Source organism: Lacerta agilis, chromosome 16 (genome assembly GCF_009819535.1).
Source record: "Lacerta agilis isolate rLacAgi1 chromosome 16, rLacAgi1.pri, whole genome shotgun sequence".
NCBI classification, from domain to species: domain Eukaryota; kingdom Metazoa; phylum Chordata; class Lepidosauria; order Squamata; family Lacertidae; genus Lacerta; species Lacerta agilis.
This window is the reverse complement of record NC_046327.1, coordinates 19,490,810-19,507,598: the sequence shown is the minus strand read 5'-3', so window position 1 is coordinate 19,507,598 and position 16,789 is coordinate 19,490,810. Positions and strand designations below refer to the sequence as shown.

The following is a 16,789-nucleotide window of genomic DNA, read 5'->3' as shown; positions in this document are numbered from 1 at the left end:
AGGACACTGTTGTTCATGCACTTTTGATGGAGAGAATAGAGGGAGGTTTTTCATTTCATGGATTTCAAAAGCTGAGAGGGCCCCAGTCTTCCCTCTCCACTGCACTTTCCTTGAAAATGCCTCCACGGACACGTGCTCAGGCAGAAGTAAGCGCAGCAGATGCATGAATGAGAAGCCTCTTGGCAACCCTTCCCCACCTTCTCCCCTTTCCCTTCCTCTTCCTGGCTCCTCCAGTGGAGAGGCGGCTCTGATTCTGAGCTCTGGGGAATCCACCTCTCTCTTTTAAAAATATGTTTACATGCTACAGTGCCAACCTCTGAGGGCTAAGAGGATTGGATACAGCACTGCTCTGAATATGAGGGCGAACCCTCGTGTTCCTGCATTTATCTTAATTGCTGCGTTCTGGCTGGCTGTCAGTTGTTTTTTTTGCGGGGGGGTGGGGGGAGATTCTGCTGGTGTTGATGTAGAAGCAAGAAAGCGCAGAGCGAAAATTCTCTGCACGTGAAGAATGGATGAAATTCCAGTTGCCCCAACATTTTAGAGCCTTCGGGTTCTCGAGAAAGCTTTGAGATGTCCTCAGTATTGGGGTTGGGGCGGGGGGGGGGGCGGTGAGTCAGGCAGCCTGCTACTTCTTTCCTCCAAACCATTATTGCTCCACGTGCCTATCCAGGACCAGGACTAAACCTGGATGTTTACGGTAATTCTGTTTCAATGTAAATGTATCCTGCTGTCATCTTGGCACTCACCGGACTCGAGACAAGTGGTTCATCTTGTCCAAACCCGTTCTTTTATTATCTGTCTTTTTTAAAAACAAAAATGCAAGCAACTTGTGTGCATTTGGTAATATTATGTGACACTAATGTTTTGGGAGACGTATATTTCTTTTTTCCTCTGTCTGAGATATGGTGCATAAAGGGAGCAGCTTTCCCCACCCTTGGGTCTCCCAGATGTTGGGCTACAACAGCTGTTGTCCTTTAACCAGCATGTCCAGTGGTTAGAGATAATCTGGGTTGTAGTCCGAGTGCTCTAACTCTAGGGGGTGGAGGTGTTGCTCAGCCCCTTGAATATTGAGGGAGGAGGCTGAATCGCTGAGCATGGCACAGCATCAAAAGCAGGCTCCTGAGTTTGAGAGGAGGAGCTGCAGCCATTGAAGCTGTGCAGCACTAGGCAAGGCGTGACATCACAAGCATGCGACACGCGAGTGATGTCACAAATGCGACGCATCACTAGGGCCACCCCAATCTTAAGCCACAAGCGGCGCTTCTGTTGTAGTCTAACAACATATGGGGACAAAAGGTTTGGGAAGGCTGCTATGGAGGGGCACATGGCTTGGCATCTAGCAAAGAAACAACAGGAGAAAGAGAAGGAGGCTAATTTTGTGTTTTGGGGGAACCATACTGAACATTTCTGTAGAGTGGAATAGAGAATCATAACTGCTGTAGCATTCTACAGCCTGCCACTAGAAAGCTCTACTAAAAACAGAGACTCCATTCTCTATTAAACTGTACAATTCCTGGAGAAGGTTTCTAAATAAACATTATTTCAGGACTGTTCAACTCAATTTTAACTTATTTTTTAAATAAGGGAGGTCTTGCCTTGCCATTCTGAAATTATTCTGACATTTAAGTCAGTGTGTGTATGTTTCTAACTCTGTCCTCAACCCACTACCGAAACTTTGCCTGACTAGCGAGAATTTTCTCTCCCCACCCCCAATTTTATAATTGGCCTTAGATTAGAAGAATTCTTAAACTTCAGCCCTCTGTTGGTGTTGCCTTCCAGGCTCTCAAGAGGTAAGGGACTCGGTTTGTTCAACCAAATTCAGAGAGAATAGTCAGTGAAAGCACTGCAAGATTGCCTTGTGGCCCCCTAAAGACTAAGCCACGTGTCTCGTGGCATCAGTTGAAATGGATGAGGGCAGCTCAAAAGCAATTCCTGATGGATCGGATCGTCATTAGCAGCAGATGTCCTGAAGGAACTGTTAAGATAAACCGGGACTCCATGTGGCGAGGTTATGTCGGTGTCCTCAAACGTAAGTAAGCCGCAGTAAAGTGGCAGGTAGAAAAATTGCTCTCAGCACTATCAGAGAAGTGGCAGATAGGAGAGCATAATGAACCCCCCTCCGCCACTCTCCCCCCCTCACCACCTCCCCCCAGGATGTTTTCTCCATTACCTCAGTTTATTTCTGAACATGAAGCATTGCTGAGAAAAAAACAGCTGGGGCAGGGGCAAGGGCAGAGTTTTGCAATGAGAAAGTGGCAGCACTTGTGTTCCTGTGTTCGAAGGCCCCCCAGCCTGATGTTCAGTTCTTGTAGAAAGCTCAACAAGGGAGGAAAACTGAAGCTTTGCTTGGTTGGAAAGCAACCATCTAGGTCGAAGGGTGCCATGTTTCTTGACTCTCACTGATTATAAATTAATATCTGCATGTGCAGTGATGCCCCCCCCCACCCTGTATTTTGCTATGGTACCTGAGTAATGTACATGCAGCACATCTGAACTGCACATGCATTTATTTATTTTTAGTTGCTTGGTCTCTCCAAATACACGTGAGCAGTGAAGAGGATCTGGTCTCCAAGGCCAGCTTGGAAACCACACAGTTCAAATATATGGCCCATAGCAAATGTATTTTGTACTCCCATATGGCTTCTGTAAATTGATCAACAATGGGCTTTAAGCAGTGGATGTAAAACACGATGAGTGAATGGTCTTTGGTGTAGAGTAACATCAGTAGAATTAAGCATTGTGTGCTCATGCACAAGACGTTGTTACAAGGTGCCTGGAAGCTTATGCACAAAATTATTGATTTATATCCCTTTTCGACATAGAGGGACTATCTTTGAAATAATTAGAAATAGCCAGTTGTTAATGAGGTGAGATCTGGCTCTGCATTTTCTTGCCACGGCTGTTTGGTTTCAGCCCATTAGAAGCCTTTAAAAAAAAAATCTGCCACTTAGTCCCTTTGTAGGAATGCAAAAGTACCATTCAACAGAGCCTAGAAAGCAAAGACTAGCATATCTGTATGACTACATAATTCACTCTGCTGTAATATCACAATGCTCACTTTGCTACATAGGCTATATAGTTTTATTTCAATTTTTTGCTTCAGTTTTAGAAAATTTGCCAGAGCATTGTGGAAGGGTAGCTTTGTAAAATGTCTGTTGTTGAGAGCCCTGGTGCCTTCGGGGTTTGGGGCCCCAGTTAGAGACCTGTGGTTCTCCCCCCCCCCCCAACCAAGAGTTGTATCCCTTTCACAGCAGGAAAAGGCTGCTTGCTCACTCCATGAACCTTATCCCACCATCTGCATTGCTGGAAGAGCAGTAAAGAAGACTAGGAGTGGAGCATGGGTTTCAGATCACACCAAGCCTTTTGTGGGCTCTTAAAGCAGCCACAGATAATCAGTCACCTATCTAGCCTTGCTGGGTGCTGGCACTGGGCATAGTAAACTTAAGAAATTTAGGAATAAATTCCTTTTAAAAAGAACCAATTTCTGTCCTTGAAGCCTGAGGGTCAAATTAAAGGTGATGTTTCTTTAGGTTCCTTGAATTTCATGAGGCTGCTGCTGGGAGAGGTACTTAGCCTTTCAAATTGACCCAGCTATGAGGGGGAAAATATGTCAAGTCTTATCCCTTGTGAGGGGAGAAGCAGATTGGTGGAGTGTTTTGTTTTTAGAAAACTAGCAGCCTGCAGAGAAAGGGTTAAGCCAACTCCCTCCACCCTATACGTCAAATAAAAATTTGGAGCTCTCTGCAGCTGCACTAAAGGCAATAAACAAGATGAAGGTATTTTATTATGCCTCCTTCATCAAACCTAGTTTAGGCCTGAGTGCAATGCATCCATCATTCATGATTCTCCATTTCTCATCTGGTAGCGTGTTGTTAAGCAGCACCTGCTGTCTCTGTTTTCTTCCTTAGTAAGGCATGTCGTTAAACCAATGTAGTCATACATCCTGCTACCAATGGGCAGGCACACCCAAGGTGGCTTGAAAACCTTAGGAATTCTACTTCAGTTTGTAGAATATGTAAGACTTTCCCCAAGCGCTCAGAATAATTCATGTACAACCTCAGCTTTGTAAGACTTCAACAAATTATCAGGGTGGCTTGCATAAGGTGACTTGCACAGTTAGAATACCAAGTAGCCAAAGTGCATAAAGAATGCATACCTTAGAATAGGCAGCATGCAGCAGAGTTAAAAGAAAATCAAATTAGAAGAGAAATACAACAAAAGACTGGAAAAACAAAAACAAACAAAAAAAGAATTGGCTTGAAGCTAGAATGACATCAAGGCAGGAGCCAGGCAAGCCTCTCTAAGGAGAACATTTTCACCATCATCATGACAAACCTATAAGTTAGACAAGTATGTCTTGGTCTCATTTCATCACTGGAGCAGATGATGCTGGGGGGATAGCAGCTCACACAAATGCTGTTGAACATAGAAAGCCGCCTTACACAGAGTCATACCGTTGGTCCATTTAACTCCGTATCGTCTGCACTCACAGTGGCTCTCTTAAGATTTCATCCTCACCCTACTTGGAGATGCTGAAAATGGAACCTGGGGCCTTCTACCTCCTAAACTATGGCCCGCCCCAGGATTTCATGGCAGAGATACTTGAACCCAGAACTTCCCAACTCGCAGCGCATTCTCTTAACCAGTACATTGCACTAGTTTCTTTGGCAGCTTGCCCTCGGATAAAGCAGACTGAGGCCGTGGTAATTTCCATGTGTGATTGACGAGCTCGGAAATGGAATGGCTTAAACAGAGAGATTCCAGGCTAATAATGCGTGGCTTTAGTTTCAGTGTATTTGGCAGGATAGCCTGGGTTTAATAGGCTTTGATAAACCTGTTATGGCATTCACCCCACATGTGGGTCAAATTGCAGGGGGAGCGGAGGGGCCCTTGTTGGCCCTGCTGCCTTCTGTCACGTTTGTGTTGCTCCGCTTCCCCTCGGTAAGCTAGAGAGGTGACTTCAATGACAGGGAGCCTGCCCTAGCCATGTAGGCTTTCTCTCTGTGTGGCATAAATGCCTCAATAGAGGGCTTTGTTAGCTGGTTGAGTGAGTGGCTCTGAGCACAAGCAGGTGCTGCGATTGTGCGTTTCCTCTCTTAATCCATCTCACAGGGCTGCATGTATTTAGTCTCAAACACAGTGCCCAAAGAGGAGGGAGGGCTAAAATGACTCCACCTCTTCAACGGACATACTCAAGTTTGGCCTGATCTGAAATGAAACCACCCCACTTCCACTGCCGGCACTGTTCATCCAGCAGTTGCTAATGATGCTATTCAGCAGTGTTTCCCAAACTTGGGTCTCCAGCTGTTGTTGGACTACAACTCCCACGAACCCTAGCTAGCAGGACCAGTGTTCCGGGATGATGGGAATTGTAGTCCAAAAACAGCTAGAGGCCCAAGTTTGGACGGAATAACACTGCTATTCAGGACGGAGAGGGTGGCATCTTGGTTTATTTCCCCCTTACCAAACAGCTGATCAGGGTGGTTTCTGGGAAGCTTTTCTACACAAGTTCCATCAAAATGAGCCAGTGCATAATGGATCCTCTTCATTTCAATGGAACTTGTGCTGTGCTGTTTTAATGAATTGCACTTTATGGGTTTCCAGGTATGGTCTGAAAGCACATGAAGCCGCCTCCTTGTTGAAGCTAAACAGGTCTGAGTCTGAGCAATGTCGGCATGCCAGGCTATCTGGGAACCACAAATATAATGCCTTGTGTTCAATGATGAACACAAGAAAAATGGGAGATAGATGTAAGAAAATAAATAAATAAGATACATTAGTGGGGGTGTGTCATTTGGTTTTTTCCCCCAACGCAGTCCTATCTTACACTGGCCTAGAGTGAAAATAATTTTCTGTAGTTGTTGGACAGCCTCTAAAGCAAGAAGTGTTGTACAATCAGCCATTGTGGCCCACAAACCAGTGTGCTGTGGAAGGGAAAGTTGGACGTTGGCTAGTGCCTCTGTTTACCATCCTTTCTCTGGTTACTTTGATAAGATTGAAGTTTGAGTCTCAGGTAGCCAAGCCGTGGCTGAGCTGGTGCCCTCGTTTTAGGGTTTTGTGGTCATGTAACAAATAGGTGGTAAGACAGCAGATGGAGGTGGGTGCAAAAGGAGTGAAATTCTGTAGCCGTTTTCCACCTGAATGTCACCTTTTCATGCATCAAATCAGCTCCGGCACCAGAGGTTTTGCTGCAGCCTTGCTCTGGGTCTTCCTTTAATTTCATATGCAGGAGAGAGGGATACTTATTCTGGAACATCCACTTACCCAAGACCTTATTTCTGTTTTCTAAAAAAAAAGAAAAAAGCATGAAATGCTTAGGAGAAGTTTTTATTGTATCTATACAAGAAAAGAGCTCTTTATTTAATGGTGGCACAACCCTTGGCTGAGACCAATTCATATAAAAGCCATGGGAGTGGGAAGGGATTGAAGTGAGAAGGAAACAGGCAAGTATTTCCACCCTCTCCTCCCAAAACTGGGATTCCCCAGCTATTTCCCCCTTGCAATGCTTGCATGGTCTCAAGACCCTGCAGGGAGTGACATGGCAGAGTAAAAAGAGAGAGAGAGAAGCACTGGAAGTGTTTAATCCACTCTGGTCTGAACGCTCCTCCAGACAAAATAGATGTGAGCGTGAAGGGTTCTAACTTAGACTTCTCCCCAACATAGGTTTTCCATGTGCAAGGAAGTTTTTGTATGGAAGAGCGTTCAGTCGCGTGGACCCCCAGTTGTATCCTGAAGTGGTACAGTCCATATGCAGAGTTATCACTTCAGTGCTAAAAAGAAAGAAAAAGGGCTTCCGTGTTCTCTGAAATGGGTTCAACTTTCTTTCCACATGTTCCAGGCCAGGCTTACCCGAACCCTTTTTCCGCAGCCGTCTCTTCAGATCCAGAATGCCTTTTCCTTAAAGTCTACAATCACCTATGTCTGGGTTTTGTCCAAAAGTCCATTTGAGCAACCTTTGCTCCGATTCCTTCTGTTGTTTCCAGAAACTATGCTATGTGTGAGACAGAAACAATTTTGTGAGTATAAGCTACTATCCTTTAATATTTATCTGGTTTATTTGGTGCTGTGCATGAAGTGGTGGAATCCTTGGGGTCCTCCCAGCTACGAAATGAGCCTCAAAAATAATTTTGCAATGAGCAAATTCTTTTTTTTTAACAGCTCTTTTCAGGGGTGGGCAAGGGGGGGTACTACAGATTACAGGGGTTGTGTGCAAGGGAGCAATGGGGACTGATCTATTAAAGCACGTTTAAAAGTTACCAAAGGTTTGGGGCTTAAGTTTGGGTGGTTTTTTAAAAAAACAAAACAAAACAAAAACAATATATGAATTGCATCAGGAGATTACGAGGGGGGGGGGCTGCTCTACGTCCTTTTCCTGCTCTGAATTTCTGAACAAGGGATGAAGCGTGGAATCTTCCCATCCTTTATGGATGACATTTATTGAGGTCTGTGACTTTTCAGGGAGAAAAGAGGGTAATAGGAAAGAGCAGGACAAGATGTGGGTCTACTGTTGTAACCTTCTCACCACTACCAACACCCCCTTCTGTCTAGGGGAGGGGGAAGCCCCCTACCAGACAAACAACAAACAAAAAACAGATTTGCCTTTGGTCTTCCAGCTCCAAAATGTCTTTGCTTGAAACTTTTTTGCTGGTTATTCTGCGCATGTTTTGATAATGTGACTTATGAGAATTATATCTTCTATAAATATATATATATATATACCATATATATAAATATATATATGTAAGTATACAAATAGATATAAAAACTATATGGCGTCCATGCCTGGTTGTGGTTCACACCCACTGAGGATGAGGGAACATGGCCTGGAAGGGCATGTATGAACCTCGTGAAGTTATTGTTTATTAAACAGCACGTGGTTTTGCCATTGTGGTTGGTGGAAGTGTGTTTTATTTCCGTGTGGGAGGTCTTACCAGATGCACTGTGCGTATTCTGAAAGGGAGGTGGAGGGGAGCAGGAGAAAAGGATGGGAAAATGTGGCTGGGCTGAAAAAGCACCAAAGATGTAAAACCCACCCACCCACATTTCCACAAAATCTCTCATTTTGTGTAGACAAAGGATTGCTTTTCTCCACCGAGTTAGAAAAATGGCACTGTAGTGTTCCCAGTTCATATCTGGCACATATTACTACCTTTTTGACTTGCAGAACACTGGCCATCTCTGGGTCACTGAATGGCGATAGAATTTGCCTTAGTTCATGTCACAATATCACACATTTCCCTGCCAGTAGAGCATGAGACTCTTAATCCCGGTGTCGTGGGTTCAAGCCCCACGTTCGGTGAAAGAGTCCTGCATTGCGAGGGGTTGGACTAGATGACCCTCATGGCCCCTTCCGACTCTACGGTTCTATGAAAAGCCAATTATGGGGTTGGGGGTGGTGGGAAAGATAGCAAGGACATAATGATGGCATAACCCGAGGTAGCGCCCACTAGACTTTATGGAGGGGAAATGGGCTGGGAAATGGACTCACGGTTGTGATTTCTGACAGCATGTGCATCTACAGCAGCTGTTCCCATCCTGGTGCCCTCCAGCTGCTTGAGACTACAAATCCCATCAGCACCAGGTCGGGAAAGGTTGGTTTGTAGTGATGTTGTTTGGGGGGCTTAGATTGTATCTTTGCATTGGCCGAGCTCCCAAGCAGCTAAAAGATGTAGTATATTTAGCCAGACGACACAGTGTATATTTTAAAATAAGACAAAGTTTAATGTTTCTGTTCTTTAATTTTACATACATTGTTAGACGTTAGGGTTTTCATTTTTGGGCTCCCCCTTCTATCAATGGAGATGATGCTCAGACACTGCCTGATACTAATGAAAGGTAATATGACCTGTTGCCAGAAAACAGCCTTTTTTAACACTGGAGATCCTGGTCTGGCCCAACAAGCCTTGTAACTTGCTTGCCCTGTCCCCTTCCCTGCCTCAGAATGACATTCCATTACAGTCACGTTATATATGAAACATTGGGGATGGGGGGATTGATCCATGAAAGAATGCGGCATGACCCAGAAGAGGAGTACAATTCTAAGAGGCAAGATCAAGAGGCAAACAAACAGAGTGTAGCAACTTCCAAGAAGCACACTTCTCCTGCATGCTAACCAAGGCCTATGCTGTCAATGAAGACACTTCTGTCCATACATGTGAGCAAGACCATTATCAGAAGAATTTTTTCCCACCAACTCCGAGAAGTGCACCTTGACAGGTACTGGACATTTTATGTATCCCCTGGCTAATAATAATAATAATATACACCACCTGTTGAGATTGTTTGCCTAGAAACCAATAACCCAGCCTAAAAAGCTGTGGGTACATCCCAGACCCTTCAAAACGTAGAGAAGATGCTTGTTGACGCACACAAAATACGAGCAAAAAGTAACATAACATTCTTGCTGTCGTGTTTTGGTTTCTTTTTCAATCCTACTTTATGCCTAATTGACCTGCATCTGGGCTGTACTATTTCACACTGCAGAAAGGGGTGCTCGATAGCTTTTCCTACGAAATCCTATATGGAGGTGCATTCAGTTCTGTGAGTCCCCACCCACTCCTGCTGCTGAAAGCAGTGGGACAGACATGGGCTGATGCTGACCATGAGAACCAGACCATATTCTGTTTGGGGTTTTTTTTGTTTTTGTTTTTTAAGTAAAACGTCCAAGTGCTGTCACTGTGTTCACAGAATATGTACCTTAACATTTGTATGTATTAATAAATATATTTTCTATGTGTCATTGTAACTTGGATGCATATTTTGACAATATTTATTTATTGTATGGATTTGTGTGCTGCTGTAAATGCTCAAAGGTGGTTCACATTAGTATAGTTGGGCCTAAGCCAAAATTGTTACTATTCCCCAAGGTGTGCACATATGCAGACGCCTATGAGTTTGTCTTAGCTTTCCACTAGGAGCTTGCAAAAGCTTTCAGAATTCCCATAGGACTCAGCGTTTGAGATGCTGGCCTAATTTTTACAGTGGCAGTAGCCCTGCATCTGGACTGTAACACCCGCCTGACACTGAGTTTTCTATGCGAGAAGAACTTTGGGATGGAGGAGAATTCAAACACGTGAACTTCCACATGCAGTCTGAAAGGGTACTTGCCCAGAAGCAGGCTTACTGCTTCAAGAACTAGGAATCTAAAGGCAGATTTGCAGGATGCTGAAGGTAGGGCTACAGGTGCAGCAGACATGATAGGCAAGTACAAGAGGAATAAAAATAGTTTTTGCTGTTGACTCACTGTGCCATGTTTACTGCTTGGCAGGCACTATGCAGTTCTTGCCTTCCATATCCACAGTTGAAAACTGCAGAGTGCTGAAGTGCATGCAGATGGCAAACAAAATAAGCACGTTTGGCAGCAGACCTCTCTATTTTTGCTTCCCTTTCCCCACAGATTTTGGAATCTGCCTAGAGCTCAGAACTGTCTAAACTTGAAATCTGCCCAGAACCACGTTTAAATAACCAGGTTAATTTTTTTAAATCACTATCCCCTTTGTGATGTATGCATATGTCAGAATCCGCATTCCATCCACACTCCTCTTTAACAGCAGTGAATGTGTCACCAACAGGTTGCTTAAATGTTAAGATGCAGCTGCTGACCTGTCATTAATCCTGCGCGTACACCCTTGGGCCTGACCACATGGGGATTTTGTCTGTGACTGAGCATACTGATTCAATACATCCAGTTTTGCCACAAGCTCCCTGGGACCTGAGATGCTGCTCATATAATAGAACAGGTGAATTGCTGGCAAAGGACAATGAGCTGTATCAAAACGCTGTCCAAATTTATTCTGATGGAGTTGGGGTAAGTAGACAACTGATGTCAAGCTTAGCTACCAAACCCAGCACAGACAGGATTGCCACCATCTTTTCCCCAGAAGGGCTCCTAACAACTGCACGGCAGACAAACTCAGTAGGTGATTTGTTTCCTAGCGGTTACTGAATTTCCAAGTAGCATGCAGCTGTTGAAAACATGCGCGCACACACCCAGATGTGCCATTTCTGAGCCTAAGAAAATACCATCACATGAGTGTATTCATAAATGTCTTTTCCAGTGTTTTCTCCATGTGTATGAGAGCTTTCAGGCTGGTGATTTCTGCTTTTAATAACTTTGTTTTTATTTCCCCATGGAACTGTCCAAGAGGGCTGGAGAATTCTAAAAATGGTAAACATTGCATGTTATTAATTTCACATAGGCAGGCCAGGCACTTTACTCCTCCAGGTGGCATTCCCCTGCATGTGCAAGAAATGCCAATGCAGATCCTCCTCTCTGATAAGCCAAGGTTTGCTCAGGAGTAGGATCATGAATAACTGAGACCACTTCACAGACAGTGGCTGAGCAGGTTGGCAAAGCTGTGTGGAGGCATTGGGGGTTGAGCAAAGGCAGATCTAGGGGAGCAGAACCAGTTCAGGTGCAGAGCTTTTGGGGTGCCGCAGCTGCGAAGTCCAACGGAAGGTGCTGGATTTTGGGTTGCACAGAGAGCATATACTGGTGTAGAAGAGTGCACAAAAATGCTAACCCTTACGTAGAAAACACATTACATAGGGGAAAATTGCATACAAAAAAGTGTGTATTAGAAACTGGCCCTAAAGTGTTGATGAATTTTAACGAGGGCTTTTTTATTTTATTTTTTAAAAAGCAAACTGATGTGGTGAACTGAAATGAGCGCAGGAAAAATGAGGAACTAAGAGAAACCAAGATTGACTGATTCACCCACCCTAACTGAGGAGCGAGGGAACTGGAGTGCAGGATTGGAGGACACAGCTAAGACTTTGGGGGGGATCAAACTGTGTTTGTAATGGCTAGCTCAAGAGACAGTCATTTCTCTCTCTTTTAGATACTACCCACAAAACGGTCAGCCGTCATTCTCTCTCAGGAAATGTCATTGCAGATTGTTCATAATAGAATGTTCAGCACCTTTGCCAAACTTCAAGTTTTGGGGAGAAGCCATGGCTGTTAAACTGGTAGAAAGCCTATAGGCAACTGTAATAGAGATGTGCTCACAGAAGCAGCAACTGTTTCTTCCTCCACCTGCCGCCTCTTGTCACATCCGTTTCTTCACAGGAATTCTAGTGATTAAGACAACTGCTTTGCATAAGTGTCCATCATGTCATGATAAAAACGTAAAAAACAAACAAAAACCATTTAAGACTATGTGCTACCTTGCTCAAACTTTTGCCTCGCTAATGATCAGAAAACTTCAGAATACTACCCTTTCTGGCTGTATCATTTCGCTTACAGCCTTCAGATAAAGCTGCAGCCATTATGTTTGCCAGAGAAGGCTTCTGCATAGGTCTCCCTAGCTGGGTGGGAAGCTATATGGGAGCAATGCGCTGTGCATATGCTCATTTCTCTAATCTAACAGATGTGGTGGTGGTGGTTGAATTTGTTTTTATTAATAGATTTTCTGGGGTTGAGGTGGGGGCACTAATTTATTGGCTTGCGGGGAGCCCGGTTAATTCCCCTTCTTCCCTCTCAGCAATCCAAAACAGGATTTTAAAAGACTTCTGCAAACAGAGCCCTGGTTGTGTTACATTTCCTACAGTGAGTCAGGGCACTGAGTCTTTCCTTCATTTAATTTTCACATCTCCAAGAAATATACAAAACAAGTGATCAGGCTGAGCAACTGCCTTCCTACTGCTGCCTTCTTTTTCTCCAGTGGGTGTGGCAGAGATACTCTTCTCTATACAGATTGAGCTTGGCTTTTAAACTCCATAACACATCCTGACCTGAGCCACACACTTGAGTGGGGTATATTGGAAAAATGATGTGATTTCTGGATGGGAACATTGGACAAAGACGGGTCTGGAAAAGCAGCAGAAAAACACATGTGACTTAAAGCTGCAATTCTCAGGAGAGGGGCTTCTGAGATGTTCAAAGTGGTAAAAATGAGACAGTTTTGCCCTGGGAGCACGAAGGGAAGGGCACCATCACATAAATTCTCCTATTATGGGCCTGTTGACAACCTGGGTTGTGTTCTTTCCACAGCCAGTCTGGGTTAAATCCTTTGTCTACTTCCTCTCTAATCTAAGTATTTCATCAAGCAAGGCAAGGAAAATGTTGGTGGCCATGTCATTTAGTCTAAAGAGGAGTTTCTGCACAACCTGCCATGACCATCTCTCCACAGGGGATGGAGCCCTATGGAATGCCTAGCACAGCATGATAATCAAAGTACACCCCACCCTATTGATAGTGACAGAAGGAAGAGTCAGCCCACGTAGCCAAGGCTCTCCAGTGCGAATTACCATCCATTAGTGCCAGAGAAGCTGCCCACAGGCCTTTCCTTGAAGTGCAAGTATGGCAGAAGTAGCTTGGGTGAAGGGGCAAGACGGGCGCCTCCTCTGTACAATTATAGTGGCACGTCGTCGTCATCCTCAGACACGTCTGTGGGGCGCAGGTTGAGGTCCTTCAGGATGCCTGAGATGTTCTCAGCAGCTGGGCCAGAAAGCTCCATTTCCTCCAGTTCCATGTCAGCAGCTGAGGCAGAGCGCACCACCGCCTTCCCTCCACTGGGGGCGGGAGAGGGTGGCGGGAAGGGAGAGCTAGGGGCCACCGGGCTCTCTGTCCCTGAGTCTGCTGCGGTTCTGCTGGGAGCTGCTGCTGCTGCCGCCGCTGCATCACTGTCCTGCTTGCTCCACATCTGTGCAGTCCACTTGGCCTGCTCCTTGCCACCCGCCGTCTGGGTAGTGTCACGGAAACTGGCCAGGGGAGGACGAAGGCGAACACCAGAGCTTGTGGTGCCCTCAATCGCTTTCTGGAGCTGAGAGTTACAGAGACAGGGAATGAACAGATGCACCACCACCACCAAATCAACAAGTCTACCTGGAAATCTCCGCCAACATTCACTGAGTGCCTGGCGCCTCCTTGGCAGGTGGGGGTGGGTATGGCTATAAATGAGTCCATCTCAAATCAAAAGATCAGAAAATATCCATGCAAAGGATGCTGGGTCTCAATTTGGGGAATCTCAATAGAAATACTTGGCCATATCTACACCACAGATACCAGTGGTTTGAGCAGACTTTGTGTCATCCCAGGGAACCCTGACAATGACCGTTCTATGCAGGGCCTAGAAGCCTTTAATAAACAATCATCAACACCGCCACTAAGCTAACATCCCAGTAGTGGGGCAACTGTGAGATAAAACCAGCAGGAACTCACTGGAACTGAGTTCCGGCACCTCTTTTTCCTAGAAAAATAGCACTGGATAAAACCAGTGTTAATGTACAAACATGCCAAGACTGCCTTGATCATACCTCCCTTTAAAACTATTTGTCTGCCTTGAATCGTAGTGGGTGAAACTTTTAGTCCTCTAGGCAAGAGCCAACTGGCATTGGACAATGCAATGACTATCTGAGAATGATCAAAGGAATACAAAGGTAGCAAAGTTAAATGTACCTCTTCCAGGGCAATCACGCCTCTCAGCTTCCCCATACTAGTTACATAGGCATGGCTGAGTCCCAGCAATGAAAACAAGGTGTGTGTCTGTGAGAGGGGAGAGATAAGACAGTTTCTATCAGTGAGGAAAGAGAACAGGCCGGTCATTGTAGATTCATGGAGACTTTGAATGGGACGTGGTGGATTTTGTTGCACCCAAGTCCAGAAGAGAAAATTCAGCAAAGCCAAGAGATGAAATCTTCGTGCTTGGACCTGAACCATTAATGGTGCAGATCCCACCTACTGTAATGTTTTGTTGGTGTTGAGAAGAAATTGTGGCAAGTCAGCTGGTATTAAGCGTCACATAATTAATGTACCATTAGAACCATAACTACAGAAACTGAATTACAGATTATGTTTTTGTCTGAATGAATCTGATGAGCAGTTCTGTACTACATGTGACCCTCCAAGCTCAATCCAGGCCACTGCCAGGTGTGTTAGCTTGTCAGGTGCTTGAGAACCTTTTGTGTCTGCCCCACCTCCCCCATAAGTCCAGGCAAGCAGCATAAACAGACAAATGGCACCACACAAGTTGGGTGACCCACCAAAGTTTTAACAAACCCAGGGCTTTTTTTCAGGGCAAACTCATTGGAACTCTCAGGTGGGTTCCATTGCCATTCTATGCAAAAGTGAGAGATGTTCATGGTGAGTTCCAGCACCTATTTTTCTAGGAAAATAGCACTGAACAAACCTCTTGTTTATGGTGCTCACCTGAAACTAAAAAAAACCTAAAGTTCTCAAATACCTGGCAGCTCACAGTAGACGGTTGGTGATGGCTGTGCTCCACTTGGGAATCACAAGTTGTCCAGCTTACGGTCAGGAATGGCTATGCATTCCAGGGGAGGTGGAAAGGGAGGAGAAATGATGAGGCATGGAGGTCATGGCTTTGTGTCTGTAAAATCATGGCATAGGCCCTACAACAGGAAGGTCTGAGAGTTCTGTCTTTGGCTGTTTGTCTCTTGCATATGTGAAAAAGTAGCACCAAGTAACCCCAATCTCAGCAATTCTACGAAATACAGTTTTGACCACGAGTTGTTAAAAAAAGTAGACAAGATTGGAAAGCAAGAGGAGGGCTGGGGACTGTGGGGGCTGGCCAAAGAGGGCAGTGGAAGACGGAAAGGGACAGGGCAGCGACACTCACCTTGTGCAGGGATGTCCTCTCCACCAGCTGAAAGGGCGAGGGGTCTATGCGGCAGCTGTTGAAGCACACATTTTTCTCTAGCTCCTCCTGCTCCCAAGCTTCTATCTGACACAGGAAAGATGCATTCACACACAGAGGTTGCACTCCAATCTTTTCTCAGGCTGCTGCTGCTTCTGGCACCCATATCTCATAGACCATATACAGTATGCTCTACCTTCCTCGGGCCACTTCAGGCAGGCTCCTCAGACAACTTTCCCTGCACTTAGTGCCCTGGAAGCCTGCCTGAAACCATTTCTAATGTGGATTAAGTCCTCCTTATTTCCTGTCTTCCTTGCAAGTCTCTCCTACCCCATTCGCCCTTGTTTCCTGTTGTGCTTAGAACTCCTTGTCAGAACAACTTCCCCTCTTCCTCGCTGACCTTTTCCACAAAGCCTATGAGTTTAACTCATTAGTCCTCATCCCCTACTGAAACTAATTCTTCTTTGGTGATCACTCATAGCTGAGTAAAATTGTCTTCCATAAACATGGTCTTAACAGTGGGGAGCCGCGCAGCGCAGCACCGGTAAGAGCGGGCGACAGGGGGCGCTGTGGGCCGGATAAAAAAGTCCCTTGGGCCTTAGTTTGGGGACCCCTGCTCTAGGTTAAATTTTAGATTGTAAGCTACTTGGGACAAGGGAACTGCTTACTGTTCATTGCTATGTAAAGCACAAAAGCCCCAACTTCTTGCCAACTGAGAAAGGGGCAACTGAGAATGGCAGCCTGGTCAGTTCTCCCCACCCCTCTGCCCCTCTCAAAACATACCTCTTCTGGCTTCATTGGGTCTTCAAACTCTGGGGACTCCTGATGGGAAAAGAAAATAAACCCCAAGATTAGATCAAGTATTAAATACACATCAGATTCTCAGGACAGGAGAAATACAGTTTCTTCCTTAATAAGCCTCAGGGTTTTATTATTTTTATTCATTTTCTTTACATAGTACAAATATGTAGAATGTTGATGCGAGTTTTCATCTGGTTTTAGGTCATCAAGGATTTGTTTTTGTTTATTTAAATATGTTTTCAATGTTTTTACTGGTCGTTTTATTGTTACGTTCTTTTTTATTTTATGAAATAGCAAACAAATAAATAGTGCCCGTCCCACCCACCTGGATATAACGGCACAAAGGCCCAGAACATAGACAAGATGGCTGCAGTTATAAAGCCCAAAATGTT

At 45.0% G+C, this 16,789-nt stretch overlaps 1 protein-coding gene across 1 annotated transcript in view; it reads right to left on the bottom strand.

Moving 5' to 3' along the window:
* Positions 1-8,696: 8,696 nt before the first annotated feature.
* Positions 8,697-16,789, bottom strand: part of CLCN1 (chloride voltage-gated channel 1) — a 65,349-nt gene continuing 57,256 nt past the window's right edge. Inside the window, 4 exon segments of the mRNA XM_033173171.1 lie at positions 8,697-13,763; positions 14,399-14,485; positions 15,579-15,683; positions 16,380-16,418. Coding sequence (XP_033029062.1) covers positions 13,353-13,763; positions 14,399-14,485; positions 15,579-15,683; positions 16,380-16,418 — 642 coding nt within the window. The 3' untranslated portion in view covers positions 8,697-13,352.